Raw genomic sequence first — 17,099 nt, 5'->3', positions numbered from 1 at the left:
GATTCTACTTAAAAGAAAGGATTTAAATTCCAAAGAACACCATTTAAAATATATTTTAAGAGGGTAATTGTTTTACCTACCTATTTGAAATATACCTAATGTTTAGTTATTTATGGGGAAAAGATTCTAAATATTCTCTCTAAATACTTTTTTTTTCATTTAACTTAAGCATTTGCTAAATTATCCCAAATTATAGAAAACAATTCTAAGATGATGATTTTTATATCTTTTTAGCTATGATTAAAATTTTCTAACTTCTCCGTAGGCTGAATATTTAGCCTTCCTATACAATTTAGTGCTTCTAGAACACAATAAATCTTTTTATAGTGAAAATATGGTCTCATTTTTTAGGCTTACATATATGAAATGCGTTCAAGCACTTTCTTACATAAACTGGGGAGACACACAGAATCTGTCATCAATGTCACCTTTAGTCCTTCATCTCCACAGGTAAGTCATTGCTTTTTTTCCTCTGTAATTAAAACACGTAAAATCTTGTAATTTTGTAATTTTAAAATTACAAAATTTCCAAAAAACTCCTCACTGTAATCTTGCTTTTTACTATTTTTTTTAATTGCCAATATGCTGTGCATATGTAAGGCTGTTCGTCTACTTCCAGCTATAGTGTGGTTATTGTGCCAATTATAAACTCTTGCAAAATGCCTCATTCTACAGAGACAAATGCTCTGACAAAGGGTCTATAAAGAAGACTTCTGGCCTGGGAACTCTATTGAGCCTGTATATGTTGAAGTTTGGGAAAATGTACATCCATATCAAATTACCTGAATAGACTGCTAATTCAGAGTATGTAAGGGAAAAATAAGCAGGGACAGGAATGTGACAAGGGGCTCAGGCCTGCTGTCATTACTCAAAGGCCTGAAAGATTTAGAAAGCAACATTATTTTAAGTGTGCTGTGTCAGAATAAATATTGAAATAGCTTTATCACGATATTTTGAAAAACTGTTAATGTTGTACTTTGAGCCTTTCAGATCTCTATAGATAAAAAGTACTCCAAAAAAGTTAGGCATTATGCAATAACAGGTTCGATTTTTTCACTGATCATTAATACTATGCTAACAGCATTATATTTCAATGTAATGGTTTAATTATAGTGCAGCATTATATACAAAGGACTTTGCTAAGTTTTATCTTGACACCCAAGCTTCCCTGCAACTTGTTTGTCATGTTTTTAATCCTATGGATTTTCCTTCTTTGTTTTAATATATTGAATCTGCATTGAAATGTTATACTTTCTACTTTTTTCCTTACTTAAAAGACACAACAATGATCACTATATATACATAAAAGAGTACACAGTAGCTCCTGTTTACTCACTATCTCCTCACCACTGGCTATGCATGCTACTATTAAAAAATATTTATGTGTAAGTAAAATTTCTTTACATTCTGGACTATTGTCATATTTATGTATCTCCTTCCATTTTTTAATAAATGTTCTAGCTTTTTAGTGATTTTAGACTTCCCGGAAGTTTTATTCGTTGTGTATATGTTGTTTGAACTGCAAAATTGTTGATCGCTATCTTGTGGTGAACATTAAGTATTTCTTGGTTTGGGATTCAGCAATACTATATTCAACCAAATGGTATGTTTTATTAAATTTTACACCCAGATTAAGACTAATGAAAGTTTTAGCACTGAACACATTTCTGCAAAAAGGTGTTATATACTAAAAGAGTAGACCTGACTGGAGTCTGGCAGCACCTTGATCTGTGGTGCAGCTGTTGGAATGCAGCTTGATGGGAAATGTCTTATTAGAGTTCATCTGTTAAAAGTCTAGTGGCTCAGTTGTAGTAATATTATGGAACAAGGCTTTGAAATAACTAAGTTCAGGCAAATCAGCTGTTGATCAAGGAGGAAAGAATCCATAAATGGTGTAAAATAAACATTGACTGTGGCTCCAAGCCAGTCTGCTCTCAGAGTGTGCCTTGGGGCACAAATTCTGAACTTTACGAAACATCACATGGTCAGTTTAAGAGCCAAATCTGAAGTTCACGGGCCACAAATCCTTTTCTTGAAGAGCTCTTTCCTGAGAAAGAAGATCTATTGGATTTCAACCAGCTAATGAATCTCCCCAAAAATATGGTTCTGGGGAAAGATTTTGAAGCTGATATTATCAGGAACATTTTACTAAAAAGCAAGACGTGCAAAACCTGTTCCTTTAATGTATTACAGATAAAATATAAATTTGATTACCCGACTCATTGTGCATAGTAAGCACTTCAAAATGCTTTCTGAGTAAGTATTTTTGGGGGAGTCACAGAACAAAAAAAAAAAATAAAGTTACCTGGGCTTTCCAATATAGAATTTAGCATTAAGTTACATTCAAAGGCACTAGAAGAAAAAACTAAGCAATGCAATGATAAGCTTGTATAGTGGAAAAGAAGAAAACCACAAATGAATCAGAAAAGGATAAGCCTTGAAAGAGAGACTTTGTATTAGGCATCCAGAGTTTCCAATACTGGAAGACTTTTATACCTGCTGCTACCACTAGTTAGGGATTTAAAACTGACTCTATTCTTGTTTCATCCAATATTTTAATGAAAACAATTAAGAGTTATATTAGGTCCTGAATAGCTACTGCACAAAGCCCCATTGCATTCAAAGGGATACACTGGCAGGAGAAGGAGAAAGGGGAGAGAAAAGAAAGTGGCCGATGAGTGAAATTCAAACATTATGGCTAAGCTTTCTGCTGTGGAAAGATGCAGCCAAAAGTGAGGTGTACTGGCAGCGCTCCTGTTCTGTCGTTGCTTGCCCAGCACCTGTCCATGAGGTAGCTTGTTCCAATCAATTTTATAACTCTCACTTGCATAAATGTTCTTCTAGAAAAGAGAGAAAAACCCTGAATGGGTATAATAGTGTTGTTTTTTTTTTTTAATTGATGGGGGCATAGTTGCTTTCATCATATGGTACTCTGGAATGATTTATAAAATTATTACTATGAAAGCTGGAGAAGGGAAATAAGATAGAAAATTTGCATTTATTTTAATTTTCAAGATGATTTCTCAGTTTTTGCTCCTTATTGTCATTTCCTGTTTTTCAGACATTGTTCAAAACTTATGTAGGGAAAAGTGGTTCTCTTACTATAACCACTAATAGAATTTCAATTTATTTTAGGGAATATACATTAAGGAATGTTATAGTGTTTAACTATAATAACTATAGTTATTAACTATAACACATTTGAGCCAGTCTAAAGTAAAAAACAGTAGGAGTCTTATCTTCCAAATATGGGAATGTTAAATAATCTTTGAAATGTTTTTCAAGCAGGATAAAAGCAAACGGGGACACCGTTGTCGTCTGCTGGTTTTTGATGGATTTTGTGAAGTTGGATGTTAGTATATACTGTGATAGCAGTTATTTTTCATGACAGAATCATGACTTTGAAATCAGCATGCATTGCTACCACCCTACTGATATACTGAAAGGTAGCTCATCCCTTTGATGTGCTGGGGCTACATATGCAGTCAGTCAACTGGCTTGGCTGAGAACCTTCTGATGCAGTGTGATTAAATTTGGGTGACAAATCAGAAGAAAGAGACTATTTAATATTTTTCCAGCATGTTCTCATGTACCTCAATAGCAAGTCTGCAACTCTTTACTCATTTCACCAACCAGTTCTCTTTTCTTATACTAGTTTAATCTGCTGAGGAAGAAATTTCACAAGTTTTCTTTACAAGCAGTAGTGTGTAGTAATGTAGTCTTTGTATGAAGACTGTCTTTGTCAAAGACTGTTCAGCAGTTTATGTCTGGTAAGAAGATATTTCCTTTACCAACATCCAACCAAAAAAGATAGTTGTATTAAAAAGAAAAAAAAAGAGTCTACTGCTGACTTCATATATGGGATTTCTGAGTTTGAATGTATTTTTCTCCTTGTCTTCTTGAACCGTTAGCTAAATCTGTGTACTCACAGATGTGTAATCTCACAGAATCACAGAATATGCTGAGTTGGAATCATTGAGTTCAGCCCTCAGTCCTGCACAGGACCATTCCCAAGAGTCACACCATGGGCCTGAGAGTATCACCAAAACACTTCTTGAACTCTGTCAAGCTTGTCACTGTGACCACTTCCCTGGAGAGCCTGTTCCAGTGCCCAACCACCCTCTGGGTGAAGAAGCTCTTTCTAATATCCAACCTAAACCTCCCCTGAAACAACTTCAGACCATTCTCTTGGGTTCTTCACTGGTCACCACAGAGAAGAGATCAGTGCCTGCCCCTCTTCTTCCTCTCATGAGGATGTTGTAGACTGCAATGAGATCTCCCCTTAGTCTCTTCTTCTCCAGGCTGAACAGACCAAGGGACCTCAGCTACTCAGTGAATTGAATGAGAATTTGGAGTGGATATTTCTTAAATTTAATGAACATATTAGTTTAATTTTTCCAAATTATCGAAGTATCAGTCTGATGAAATTTTATTTATATTTTATTACAATATCTTTTTTCTTTTATCCTCAGATTTAAGATTTATTATCATGGAATTAATTGAAAAAAGTGATGGCAGTTAATGCAATTAGTATTAGTCTTTCATGGGCTGTTCCAATTTGATCAACTTGTAAATGGTACCAAGTAAAGTAGTATTCGTGTAAAGTAGTCCAAGGCAGCTGCATGTGCCCTTTCTTTTTCTTATAAGACTCTAAGACTTGTGAGAGGGAGAAGCTGGGGTGAAAAGATCATTTCAAAAGGTAACAGCAGCTGGAGTATTTTTGAGCAAACAAATCATTGTGACAGTGAGGAAAACCTTTGAGGTTTTTTATGTAAGATGGTGCTTTTTAAAAAAAATTATTTGCCATCATTGACTGATGTAGCTGTGTAGTTTACAAGCCTACAACTTGTTAAAAATTTTGAGATAGTCTTCAGATGTAGAGAATTGCATAACCGTTCAACTTCCAAACTTTCAACAGTTAAATGGATTTAGAAATGGAGCCAAAGCACAGAAGTGCTAGTCTAAGTGGCTTGGGGGAAAAGAGGAACTTCAGCTTTAGGCACCTTTGGGAGATTCTCAATGTGGGCTTGGTTTCCTACAGTGCCGTGTTTGGCTACTGCCTTTAACTCTCTGGTTACATTTGCAAATCTTGGTCCTTGTCATTTTAAAAACTGCTTTGACGGCAAAGAACGTAGAGCTCTGGGTTGTACCACACTCCAGCTACGAGGGCAGTTGAGCCTGTGGAGACACAGCAGATAGTTCTACTGAGTTTATTCCAATCCTTGAGAATTCAGACTTAGAGTTCATTACTGCACGTGTAGGTCTCTGTTTATAGCAGAAAGATAACTTCTTTTGCAGTTTCTAACAAACCTCAATAATGCTGTGTAATGATATAGTAAAATAGGAGTTTTATGTTGTTGTGGAAAAAATTGTTTATACCAAAGAAATTCTTTCAAGTATGTATGACAACTCTGAAGAAGGATGGCAGATTTTAAAAGAAAAAGAAAAAGCCTCTATAAGCTAGAGAGGATGATACAATTCAGTTTACTCATTGGATACTCCAGCCATTCTAACTGTGTTGCCAGCAAACAACAGCTGTACACCACATGATTTTAGAGGAATATGCTTGCAGAGGCAAGCTTCTCAACTCAATAGCACATTTGTCATAAAATCTTTATGGCATTTTTTACAAGTAGATATTTTACTGAATGGCACTACTAGGTTGAAAGAGGTGGTACAAAACAATTGGTTACTGAGCTGTTCAATGTGAATTCTGTTTACCAGTATCTAGGCAGGATTCCCTGTGGATTGGAAAGAGAGAGAATTGACTGGGAGTGGGAAGGAAAGACACTGACTGTAGGGATAGGGATAATTTGGAGAATAGACAGGTTCTTGGAACCTGTCAGATAGAAAGCAAGAGTGAAGAGGTAGTGCTGGAGACAACTCTGAGAACTGGAGGGAAAGAACATATGTATGGGGAAGTGATGATATTGGAGACATGAAGAGAGTGCCTAGAGGGAGGGAATGAAAGCCCTGAGGAGAGAAGTAAGAGATGATAGCTGCAAGGTTAAGACTTACAGTTTCTACACTTCTAGTTAAGCCTTTTTTTCTGAAAAAGATAGGAAAAGGAGATGCCCGTGGACTGGTTTTCAGAGTTACTGAGAACCAGAGGTTACTCTTGACCTAACAGTTCTGAGAATCAGTGTGCTCAATGCCTAAGAAAAAAAGCTGCTTTTCAAAGAACGTAAGGGGAAGTTTCCAGATGAAATCAACCTCTCTTGCTCCCTTCACACACTACACAACTGTCTTCAGGAGCCAATAATGCAATATTGAAAGGAATAAGCAAGTGAGTGTCTACTTTTCATGCTCCATGAAGGGGCATGTAGAAAAATATTTTGTGAAGTGTACTTTCACAAAATACAGTCTCCTCCTCTGTCCAGGCAAGCTGAAATGAGGAAGCTTTGCCAAATAGGAAGAACTAAAGGACTAATGTTTAGGAGTTTGTTCAGCTACGTTTTTTATACAGAAGTTATTCTATAAGAATTAGAATTTAATTATCTTACATAGCTCTCTAGGAAGCTGTCAAGCTTATTTCTTTTTCTTGCCATCTTGAAAAGTGTTGCTATCATGTATTTAACCCACTCAACAAAGAATGCAGTTGAACATTTGCTGATACTAAAAACTATTCTGAAGGAAGATTCAGTTCTAAAATTCCTGAGCTTTTCATGTGAAACAGGTACAAAGCTTCTTCCCCCACTTCAATTAAGAATCCATTTGTATTCCAAGAAGATTCTCTCCTCTTACATGGTCTTTGGGAAATTTAAAGCCAAATCAATTGGCGATCATGATACAAACGTGTAGTGGATGTATAACAAATCAGAATTCAGACATTAAAAACATATTTAGATGAAATACAAGGAAAATGAAGTGTGAAATAAAGTGCATTCTGAATGAGCTTTTGGAAAAGGGAAAACTAAGTCTTAGCTAACAGATTAAATATGAAAAGAAAAACAGACTCAAATTCTGTCTTAAATTAAAATAGCAACATAAAGTGATTCCAGCTGTCTGATGGAGTATGATATAGCCACGCCAAACATTTTGGCTGAGCTCCTGGCTGTATCTGAACTGTGTAGAGCATAGTAGGGGAAAGTGGAAAGCAGAATTCTTTAAAGCTACCTTTTGTACCTCTTTTCTTCCAGTCCACTGCATAAAGTACAGCAGCCTCAGAAGTGCTTGGTGCTGCCCTCCCTAACAAGTTTTCCCTGTGAGCTGATCTGGCAGTTGAGAGGGACTTCTCCTTTGCCTTCTTCCTTTCAGGCCTATGGTGTGTGCTGGAGTAGGCAGGCAAGAGTACCTGTTGATAAAGGGATCCTGTGCCCCTTTTCCTTATCTCATATAAACATTCAACATCTGCAATCACCCAGCCACTGTGCTGCTGAAGGGTGGTATTTGATGTGTTTAAAAATTATGGTAATGCATGCATTAGAATGTTGGCATTGTCATCTGAAGGGATTGGTTCATCTATGCTTTTTCATAAGTCATTCACATTGTATCTACTTTGTCTGGAATATCACAGTAGCTGAGACACACTGTGACATGTTTTTTTACAGAATAGTAGCTGTATTCTATCCAGCTAGTTGCTTACTAATGTAAGAACATTTCTAGAAAGAAATAGATGATTCCCCACTGATATACCATGCCATGCCATGCCATGCCATACCATACAGTGCCATACCACGCCACACTACAAACCCACATTTGGGACTTATTCCAGCATTTGCTACCTTCATTTCACCTTCTCTGCTAATGTCTGGAGAGAATGATTCTGACTCTGCTGCTACGTTTTTTTTCTCTGACCAGGAAGTGGGTGACCTACATTGTTCATTAAAGAGGGAAGTTAGATCTAGAGCAAGACAAATGACAATGATGAAGACTATCTTTTAAAATGTCACCTCAGTATGTGCATCATTCTTTAACCTGAAGCATAGAATTTCTTGGGGTGGGAGGGACGTTAAATACTATCTATTTTCAATGACCCTGCCCTGGGAAGGGATACCACCCACTAGACCAGGTTGCTCAGGGGCTTTATCCAACGTGATCTTGAACCTTTCCAGGGATGGGGCAACCACAACCTCCCTGGGCAACTTGTTTCAGTGCTTAACTACCCTCCAAGTAAAGAATTTCTTCCAAACATCTAATCTAAATCTCTCTTCTCTTAGTTTAAAACCATATCCTGTCACTATCTTCCTGTCACTATCTTCCTGTGTAAAAGACGCTCTCCTTGTTTATAATCCCCTTTCAAGTGCAGAAAGAACACAGTAAGGTCTTCCTGGAGCCTTCTCTTCTCCAGGTTGAACAACCTCAACTCTCTGCTTGTCTTAGGAGAGGTGCCCACTCCTCTGATCATTTTGTGGACATGCTCCAACAGGTCCACATCTTTCTTGTGCTGAGAAGCCCAGAGCTGGGTGCAGTACTCCAGGTGGGGTCTCACAAGAGCAGAGTAAAACTGGAGAATCGTATCCCTTGACCTGATGGCCACACTTCTTTTGATGCAGCCCGGGATGTAGTTGGCCTTCTGGACTATGAGCACACACTGTTGTCTCATGTCCAACTTTTCATCTACAGGAAACCTCAAGTCCTTCTCCACAGGGCTACTCTCAATGAGTTCTTCTTCTAGTTCATACTTACAGCTGGGATTTCCTCGACCCGAGTCCAGTACCTTGCTGTTGGACTCATTGAACCTCATCGGGTTCTCGTGGGCCCACTTACCAAGTTTTCCCAGGTCCCCATGGATGGCATCCCTTCCTTCTGTTGAGTCATCAGCACCACTCAGCTTTGTGTCATCTGTAAACTTGCTGAGGGTGCACTCAATCCCACTGTGTTTTAATTGATAAAGTTATTAGAGAGCACCAGTCCCAAGATGGAGACCTGAGGGACACCATTCATCACTGGCCACCACCTAGACATACAACCATTGACCACAATTCTCTGACTGTGCCCATTCAGACGATTCCTTATCCAATGAATAATTCACCCTTCAAATCCGTGTGTCTCCAATTTGGAGATAAGGATGCCATGTGAGACCATGTGTAAGGTCTTACATAAGTCTGAATAGATGACAACAGGCAGTTTTCCCTTGTTGACTGTTGCAGTCACTCCATAATAGGAGGCCTCCAAATCCCATGAGGAGCAGCTAAGGACTTTGAGCTTGTCTAGATTGGAGAAAAGAGGCTAAGAGGTGACCTCATTGCTCTCTACAGCTTCTTGAGGAGGGGACATGAAGAGTCTTTTCCCTGGTATCCAGTGACAGGGTATGTGGAAATGGCTCAAAGATGCATCCATCAGGGGGCTTTGGACGTGATGTGATGAAACATTTCTTTACAGAGAGGGTGGTGAAACACTGAAACAGGCTTCCTGGAGAGGCGGTCAATGTCCTGTGCTTTAATATCATGCTTTAATTTTTGGTCAGCCCTAAAATGGTCAGGCAATTGTACTAGGTGATCCTTATAGATCTGTTCCAGCTGAATTCTGTTCTATTTAATTCTAATTCAATTTCAAATTCAAATCTGAATTCTGTTTCTGCTATGGAGATTATGGGCGCTGAAAGAAATGAGGCTGCACACCACACAGAGTTAGATTTTGGGATTTGTCCCTCAATCTTTCTGGCGTTCCCCTTTTATTAGGGTTCTCTCATAAACAGCACCTGGTATGTGTCTTTTAGTTAACCAAAATTACCAGGATCATCTTAAACCCGGGCCTTGATCCCACACATTCACTTTGCATCACGTGGCTGTGTTCAGACACGAGAGAGAAACACACACTATCATGCAGACTGTTCAAAGTGGTTTTCACTTTGAGAACACTGCGCTTTCTTTATCAAAAACACCAGTCAAGGCCAAAACGCTTCTTTTTGATCCTAATTAACTGAATGCAGGTGCTGCTGGCTCAACTTGTTCCCACATCCTGCTATCTCCTCCTTTCCCTAGCAGTACATGCTGAAGAGATCTCTGATATTTCTTCCCAGCCCTGCATTAGTAGAGGGCACTGAATGGCTAATCATGTCGCAGCCTAGGCATTGGCTCTATCCCTTCTTTGTGGAAAGAAGGCGTGTACCTTCTGATGGGTGTGAGAGCTGTGAATCTTCTTGCAATGATTTGACTAACTGAACAAATTTGCAAAAAGCGTATATGAAGTGTGTTTTTTGGAAGTCTTCCAGTTTAGCTGGGTTTCCAGTTTTCCTGTGAAAACAGGATGTCAAACCCCTGCATCTTTGACACTAGCAAGGCTCAGTGATTAAGCCCTCAGTCTGAAGCAGAGTGTGCTCCTGAACTAAATGGTTGCAAATGTTTTTGAACTAAGCAATACCTGTTCATTTCCCTGTGGATTTTTTTTCTCCTTCTAATAAATTTTAGAAATGCCTGAGCTGTTTTCTGTGGGAAAAAATGCTAAAACAAAAGAGTCTGAGAACAGTAGTACTCATCAGAGCGAAGGTCCATCTGGCCCAATACTCTCTCTCCAAAGTAGTCAACCATCATTTTCTAAAGGAGAGCATATGAGCTGTGCAGGTGCCAGGGAGTGCTTGTAGGTCTCAGTGGCTGGGATTGGCATTCCCTGGGACCTCCACCAACATTATCTCCTGTGAAGGGCCCAGAGGATGTGTCTCAGCTCAGCTGGGACCCTCAGTCCCTTCCTGAGCAATGTTGTAGATGTGTCTGTTTCTGACCTCATTTCCTTGGTAGGCCTGGGACCTGCACTGCAGATTGTTGCTCTCCTGGATGACCCCTCATGCTAGGTCATAGCTTGTGAGGCATAACTCTCTATTCTATTCTATTCTATTCTATTCTATTCTATTCTATTCTATTCTATTCTATTCTATTCTATTCTATTCTATTCCTTGTGCTCACTGTGAATTGAATAATGACGAGACTGCTACTTGCCTGAAATGCAAGGGCTTTTTCAGCTCTAAACCCACTTTCAAGGACACATGTCACAAAGATTACAAGTAGAAACAGGATTTTTATTTGTTTCCTTTTGTCTTTCTGAATCTGTTTCAGAGCCAATGCTCACGAGAATTAACACTGTCTCACAATCTTCAGATTATTCAATTTTTTTCACAACTAATGTAGAGATGTCAAATCTTATCATTTAGTGGTCTTTTCTGAATCCCAATAATGTGTTAAAGTCTATTTATTAATTATGATGAATTACTTACGATAAAAATTATTTTACAAACCAATTTTTCTGTTGGCATGACTCCATAGACTTTCCTTTCTTGAAGACTGTTTCTTGTGATGCCAAGAAACCTCGGCATGATTAACTGCTCAGGGACTTTTGCATCTTTAAACATTAAGGTATTTGTTAATTCAACGTTGGGAGCAACCCAGCTCGCGCCAGACAAACGACCTGAAAGTGCAAAAGCAAGCACTTTAGATACATGGTTACATCATTTAACATATATTTTAATAAGTAGGCTAGTCTCCGGGCGGAGTCTTTCCAGACATGTGCAGTCTTCTACTGCGGGGGTCTTCTCCTCAAGCCTTCATCCCTCTGGTGGCTGCCATGGATGTCTTCCTTGATTTGACCTCTTCAAGTTAGGTGACCTGAATTCTTCAAGCTTGAAAAATCCTGGCTCTGGGCCTTCTATATGTCATTCGAATGTCTAGTTTACCTAATTTGTTACGTTGCGTATACTACTCCTATTCTTTCTGTAATAAGGACTTTGGTTCAGCAAGCAGAACAGCACATGATATTAACCAGTGCTCCTAAAATGTTCTTCTAGCAAAACAGGTAGAGCAAACAGGACAAGGTATACCAGCTGAACCATTGTTAACTCTTTTTTTGTGCTTTTTTACCATCATTGTGTCTTACTGAAGTAAAGGAATTATTTTTGCCTCAAAAACGTTTGAAGAAGAAAGGGCTATACTTTTTATTTAGAATTTTTGGGACAAAGTGAAGCCTTTTGCTTATTAACAAGTTGAAACACAAGCTTTCATTTAGAAAATTACTTGCTCAAGGGAAGTACAATTGCTGTGATGCAGAGTCTCTGAAATGACGAGGATAGCTAAATCCTAAATGGGTGTATGTATTTACCATCTATGTGTACCATATCCATCATAACTAGACATATAAATAATGCATTTTAAAATAATGAAAGAAGCACTTTTCTGTTAGAGTGTGAAATCTGTGAAATTCTACATTGAATTGTTAGAGCCAGAAAAACTTTTTAAAAAAAGAGTGGTGTTTTTATTTCTAAAGAAATTTTGACCTTGATTAGAGAGAACACTTTTATTAATGCATTTAAAATATGTTATTTTTTTTACTTTCAAATTTAGCAATTTAATAAAATATGAATTCTTGAAATGGAAATGAAGTGGAAAATATAATTATTTTCTTGTGCATCTTTTACTAACACAGGTCTTAAAAACTGACTAGTGAAATGTGAATCTTGTTTCTTATTACTATGCTGAGGTAAATTTCAGGCGGGTATAGGAGGGTTCCTGAGTTGCAGCACAAGTATGGCTTTCTCAGTCATAAACTGTGTGGATCATCAAAGGATTTAAGGAACCTTCTTGTTATCTATCTTCCATCATGCAGTTCTGTTTTCACTTACCTTTGAGTTTTTTGGTGGTTTGCGTTTTGGATTTTCTCTCCTTTTAAGCATTTGAAAAAAATTAAAGAGGGGCCTTTCAGACTATTGAGATTTGCTGGAGCTATTTTAGCATCAGAAACTTCATGGATAAGGTGCAAATTAGTAGGACCACTATCAATATGAAAACATCCTTCACTAGTAAAAATGTTGAAAGAAAAATTATTGATATGCTGATAACCTATTACCCAGGATGAGTGATGGACTATGCAAGGAGAATTGTTCCTGTGTATCTACTTTAGTTCAAAATTTTGAAATCCAGCCTTTTCCCACCATTTTCCCCCTTGGTTCTGTAAAGTCTGGCATACTGCAGGCAGTGAAAAATTGGATATAATATGAAACATTTTATTGTAGGCAAGGGATTCTGGTGCAGATGCCGATCACATGTAGGCAGTTTGAGTCCATTAGCCTTTACTAGCTCTGTCTCAGCAGTAGTCCTGAAAAGTCACCAGTTGGTCTTCACTGGTTTAAAATAGTTTATGCTGAAATGTAATATGTGCCATTACAAAATGAGATTATGTTTTTTACAATTAAAATTTTAGGTTTGAGTTATAATGAGTGTAGTATAGGAGCCTTTGTAAAGCAGAATAATTACCCACTTTGGAATTTGGACACAACACTGGGGGTGAGAAACCTGCAGTGGTGAAAAACAACATCTGATTCCAGTTATCAGCTAACCTTCCTATATTAAAGATTTTTTCAGATCAATGGGTAGTGCCAAATATAATAAATAGTGTAATAATAAAAAGGGAAACGGAAATCATAGAGCTATCATTCTAAGAAAAGGCATGAAGTAAGATTACTGTTTATACAGAGTATGACATAAATGCTGCTCTTTCAAGGGTACATATTTCTATTAGAATTTCTTAAGAATAATACACATAGAGCCAGCAGATGAATCTTGAGGACTTCCAAGAAGATGTACTGTAAACTAAAAGACATAATATGTCTGGCAGCATTTTATTGTATCTGGAGACCATAACATTTTCTCCTATGATTCTAACTAGAAGTTGAATTCCTTCCATTTTATTTTCAGGACTGTTTTAATATGAAGTCTGATACAAAATTGAGAAATATCTTTCTTTGGTTTTGCTTAAGAAGCAGTCCAAAAGTCTGTAGGAATATATTAATTGTAACAATAGATTACTATAAATGCCTACCATGCCAAGTAACAATAGTTACAAAAAAAATGTTGTTTTGGAAAAATCACTTTTTCATTGGGCCATTTTAGAGAAATATGTATTAGTTCTCATCTTAAGGTTAAAAAGTACCTAATGAGGAACACCCAAGGTGTGATTCATTAAAAAATTCATTTGGATTTCCAAAATCCCTTCTCTACCTTGCAGAATATTGTTTTAGTGTGACGTATGAACATGGACTGTGTGTACTGACTATAATATATATATATATATATAATGGCCAGTCTTCGCGAGCGAAGATTTTGGGAAAGGTCATTAACCCTTCCAGCCTGCGCAGTGGATTTTTAGGTGAGACACAGCGTGCGCTGAACTGAGCCCACCCTTTAGTCCTGAGGTTCATCTGCCGGGGCCGAGCAAAGCCTGGACAGTGGCAGTGAGGTCCCCAGGATGTAGGTTTGTTTAGAGTGACCTTCTCTTAGGTGGATTGCCTACCAAGGCTGATGAGCTCCACCTGCCCAGGGGGCCGGGAATCGAACCCAGGTCGCAGAGGTGAGAGTCAGGCACTCTATACATCCTGGGGACCTCACTGCCACTGTCCAAGCTTTGCTCGGCCCCGGCAGATGAACCTCAGGACTAAAGGGTGGGCTCAGTTCAGCGCATGCTGTGTCTCACCTAAAAATCCACTGCGCAGGCTGGAAGGGTTAATGACCTTTCCCAAATCTTCGCTCGCGAAGACTGGCCACTACTATGAACATGGACTACCTTTTATTTTGCTTGTAATCTAGTCGTGATCTGAAAGTTTCATATAGGTTCCAGCTAGTACCTGAAATGTTGGCATACTTATCAAGAGAAGTGTTTTTCACTTCAAATACTTTTGCTTTCCAAATTTCAGACTTACTCTATATTTGAAAGTTGGAACAAATTCTGTCTATGAATGACTCAACTTCAAAATGTTTTGTTTGCACTGCAGAATATGATACACTCTCCATTGGGAAGCTGCTAGTCTGGCAGGTTTAGCTAGTTTTCCCATTGACTTACCAAGTGTTATGCAAGCACTGCTATCCCATGACTCGAACAGCTCCTGTTACTTTTACTTTAGATATGGAAACAGAGCTTTAAAACATCTTATAAATAATAAGGTCCTTCATGAAAGTTAAGTGCAATATTTCAAGATACAAAGGTCTGTATGAAATAAATATAATTCCACTTTCTTTAAGTGTGAGTTATATGCCTTTATTATTTTTAAACAGAATATCCTTTTCTCTTGAAAATATTTAAATATGCAATATGTCATTTAAGACCATGGTTTGGCATTTGAATTTGCTATGATCTGAAAAATAGTTTCCTGAGGAAAAGTTGGATTACCTAGCAATAAAATGAACTTTCTTTCTGTAGGTATATAGATATACGGTGAAATAATTCATGAAAAAATTGTATTTTGAGTCCCGAGCTATATCATCCAGGCACATATACACATTATAAATTGCTCAGCCACAGAGGATGAGTACTATCCAGAAGAAAACAAAACCTTTACAAAAATGAAGCAAGGTCAAATTACTAAAACCAGTTGTTACCTAGGTCATTCAGATTGAATGATGAGGTTGTGTGTTATGGAACTGTGGGGTTTGTTAGAATGGCAGAAATACTTCTTCCAGCTACATTATTTTAAAAGGCAAATCTCTGTTAAACTTCCAGGAAAATCTGCCTAACATATAACCAATAAATTAAATTTGACCAATGTGATGGAGTTTTATACAGTGAAATGAGTCATATTATCTCCTGTTTGCATGCAAGGAGAGGTAATAAAATTAGCTAGCATTTCTGGCCTCTTCAAGAAGGGAATGCAAACAAAGGAGACCATGATGGAGTGTGAAGGAAAAGAGGCTGTTCTTCAGGAGCAATTTAAAGAAAACAAATGTTAATGTATTTATTTAATTACATAGTTAAGACTTGTACTAGAACAGGGAGAGGCTTTTCATTAACCTATTACATTACATGGGAAACTGTAACGAAGCAAGAAATTTTTATTTTTTTCAGTAAAGGGTTTTGTAAATATACTGTATTATATCAGGTCTGGAATCCATTTGATTGACATCACTGCAGCTGGCCAGCCTGTCACAGTGCTTACAGCTGAAGTGAAAAACTGCCATAGTTTCTAAGCTCCCACTTCTGTAAACATCTCCTGTTGCATTGAGTTATTTTTGGAGTTTAAATGTGCAGTGGTTCCAAAGAAATGGTGCCAATGAGTAGAGTCTAAAAAGCAGTATTGAAAATCACTTACTTTAATTTAGTAAAATATTATATATTAGATGGCAAAGTGCCTTTCAACTTAGCTATGAATACCTTTATTTCTGACATTATTTGATTTATTAAATGTTTGCTGTTTTGTGCCTGATGGACACCAAGTATGGCCTTACAGTTCAAAAGGAGAACAAATGAGATGGTCCATCAGAGTTATACTCAAGATGTAGAATGCAAGGCTTCCTAAGAGCTAAATTTAAGTTACAAGACATTAATGGACGATATTCAAACCATATGCAATGTGCATCCTTCCATTTTCATTTCCACTGTTTCTAGAGTTAAAAATTGGAAAGATTTAAAAGTAAAAATAAATACTGCTACAGTTAAAACAGAATGTTAAAGTGACTGAGATTTATACAGTAAGTGGGAGGGACAATACTCTGTAGGAAATAGAATTTTGGAGTGTAGCTAGATCATATAGCAATGTTCATGACAAAGATGCTCGCAAGACAACAGTGGCTCTTTATTAATAGTGATACTGGAGACTGGAAATAAAAGTAGATTGCAAAAACATCGACCCATATTAATGAATCTGGTTTTGTACTTTTCCAGGATTTCATGCAGAAGAGTCTGAGTAATCTGCTACAGATATTGGCTTATGGACTAAATAGTAGGATATAAAAACACTCAAGTGATTTAGGCTTCTGAGAGCTTAGAGATCCTTTTTGAAGATAGAATTGGAACCTGCTCTTAAGTCAGTTATTTAGTTATCAGTTATTTAGTTTATTTATTAACTTGTTAGATATTTTATTCGGTGTTTGAGCTTTTAGTCCTTTAGCTCAACTTATGGAGGCTCTTACTGTTGTTGAATGGCCTGAGTCAAATTCCTCAAGCAAACCCACAATGGGTGGTCATAATACGTTGACAGTCAGGGAGAGTCCACCAATAACAAATAGCTCCTAAATAGCATGTATCATGGGTGGTCCAAGAGTTTCCTGGGAGGGACAGTTTCAGGAAGACACTGTGGCTTGAATGGAAGTAGTGCTCTCTGTTTATAGATATGTTCTTTGTTTACTTCTGCTAAGCATGGCTAACCTTGTGACAGCCACTCCTATGGGAAGGAGGCATTGTAG

The 17,099-nt window shown here is 37.7% G+C and overlaps 1 protein-coding gene across 10 annotated transcripts in view; it reads left to right on the top strand.

The window, feature by feature from the left end:
• The window catches only part of WDR27 (WD repeat domain 27), a 124,194-nt gene that overhangs the window by 57,181 nt on the left and 49,914 nt on the right, over window positions 1–17,099 (top strand). For 9 of the 10 annotated variants that reach the window (XR_005562918.1, XM_039379541.1, XM_039379540.1 and 6 more), the window contains one exon: window positions 352–450. Coding sequence is in view for 9 of the 10 variants with exons in the window: in XM_039379541.1 (XP_039235475.1) it covers window positions 352–450 (99 nt within the window). In the remaining variant the exon portion in view is untranslated. Of the gene's footprint in view, window positions 1–351; window positions 451–675; window positions 1,153–17,099 lie in introns of those variants that run through there. The other variant, XM_039379542.1, reaches the window with a different exon arrangement.

Source organism: Pipra filicauda, unplaced genomic scaffold (genome assembly GCF_003945595.2).
Source record: "Pipra filicauda isolate LSUMZ 115617 unplaced genomic scaffold, ASM394559v2 scaffold16_size7369187_pilon, whole genome shotgun sequence".
In the NCBI taxonomy this organism is placed as follows: domain Eukaryota; kingdom Metazoa; phylum Chordata; class Aves; order Passeriformes; family Pipridae; genus Pipra; species Pipra filicauda.
Note: the sequence above shows the minus strand (reverse complement) of the source record. Positions and strands in the feature narration are given on the sequence as shown.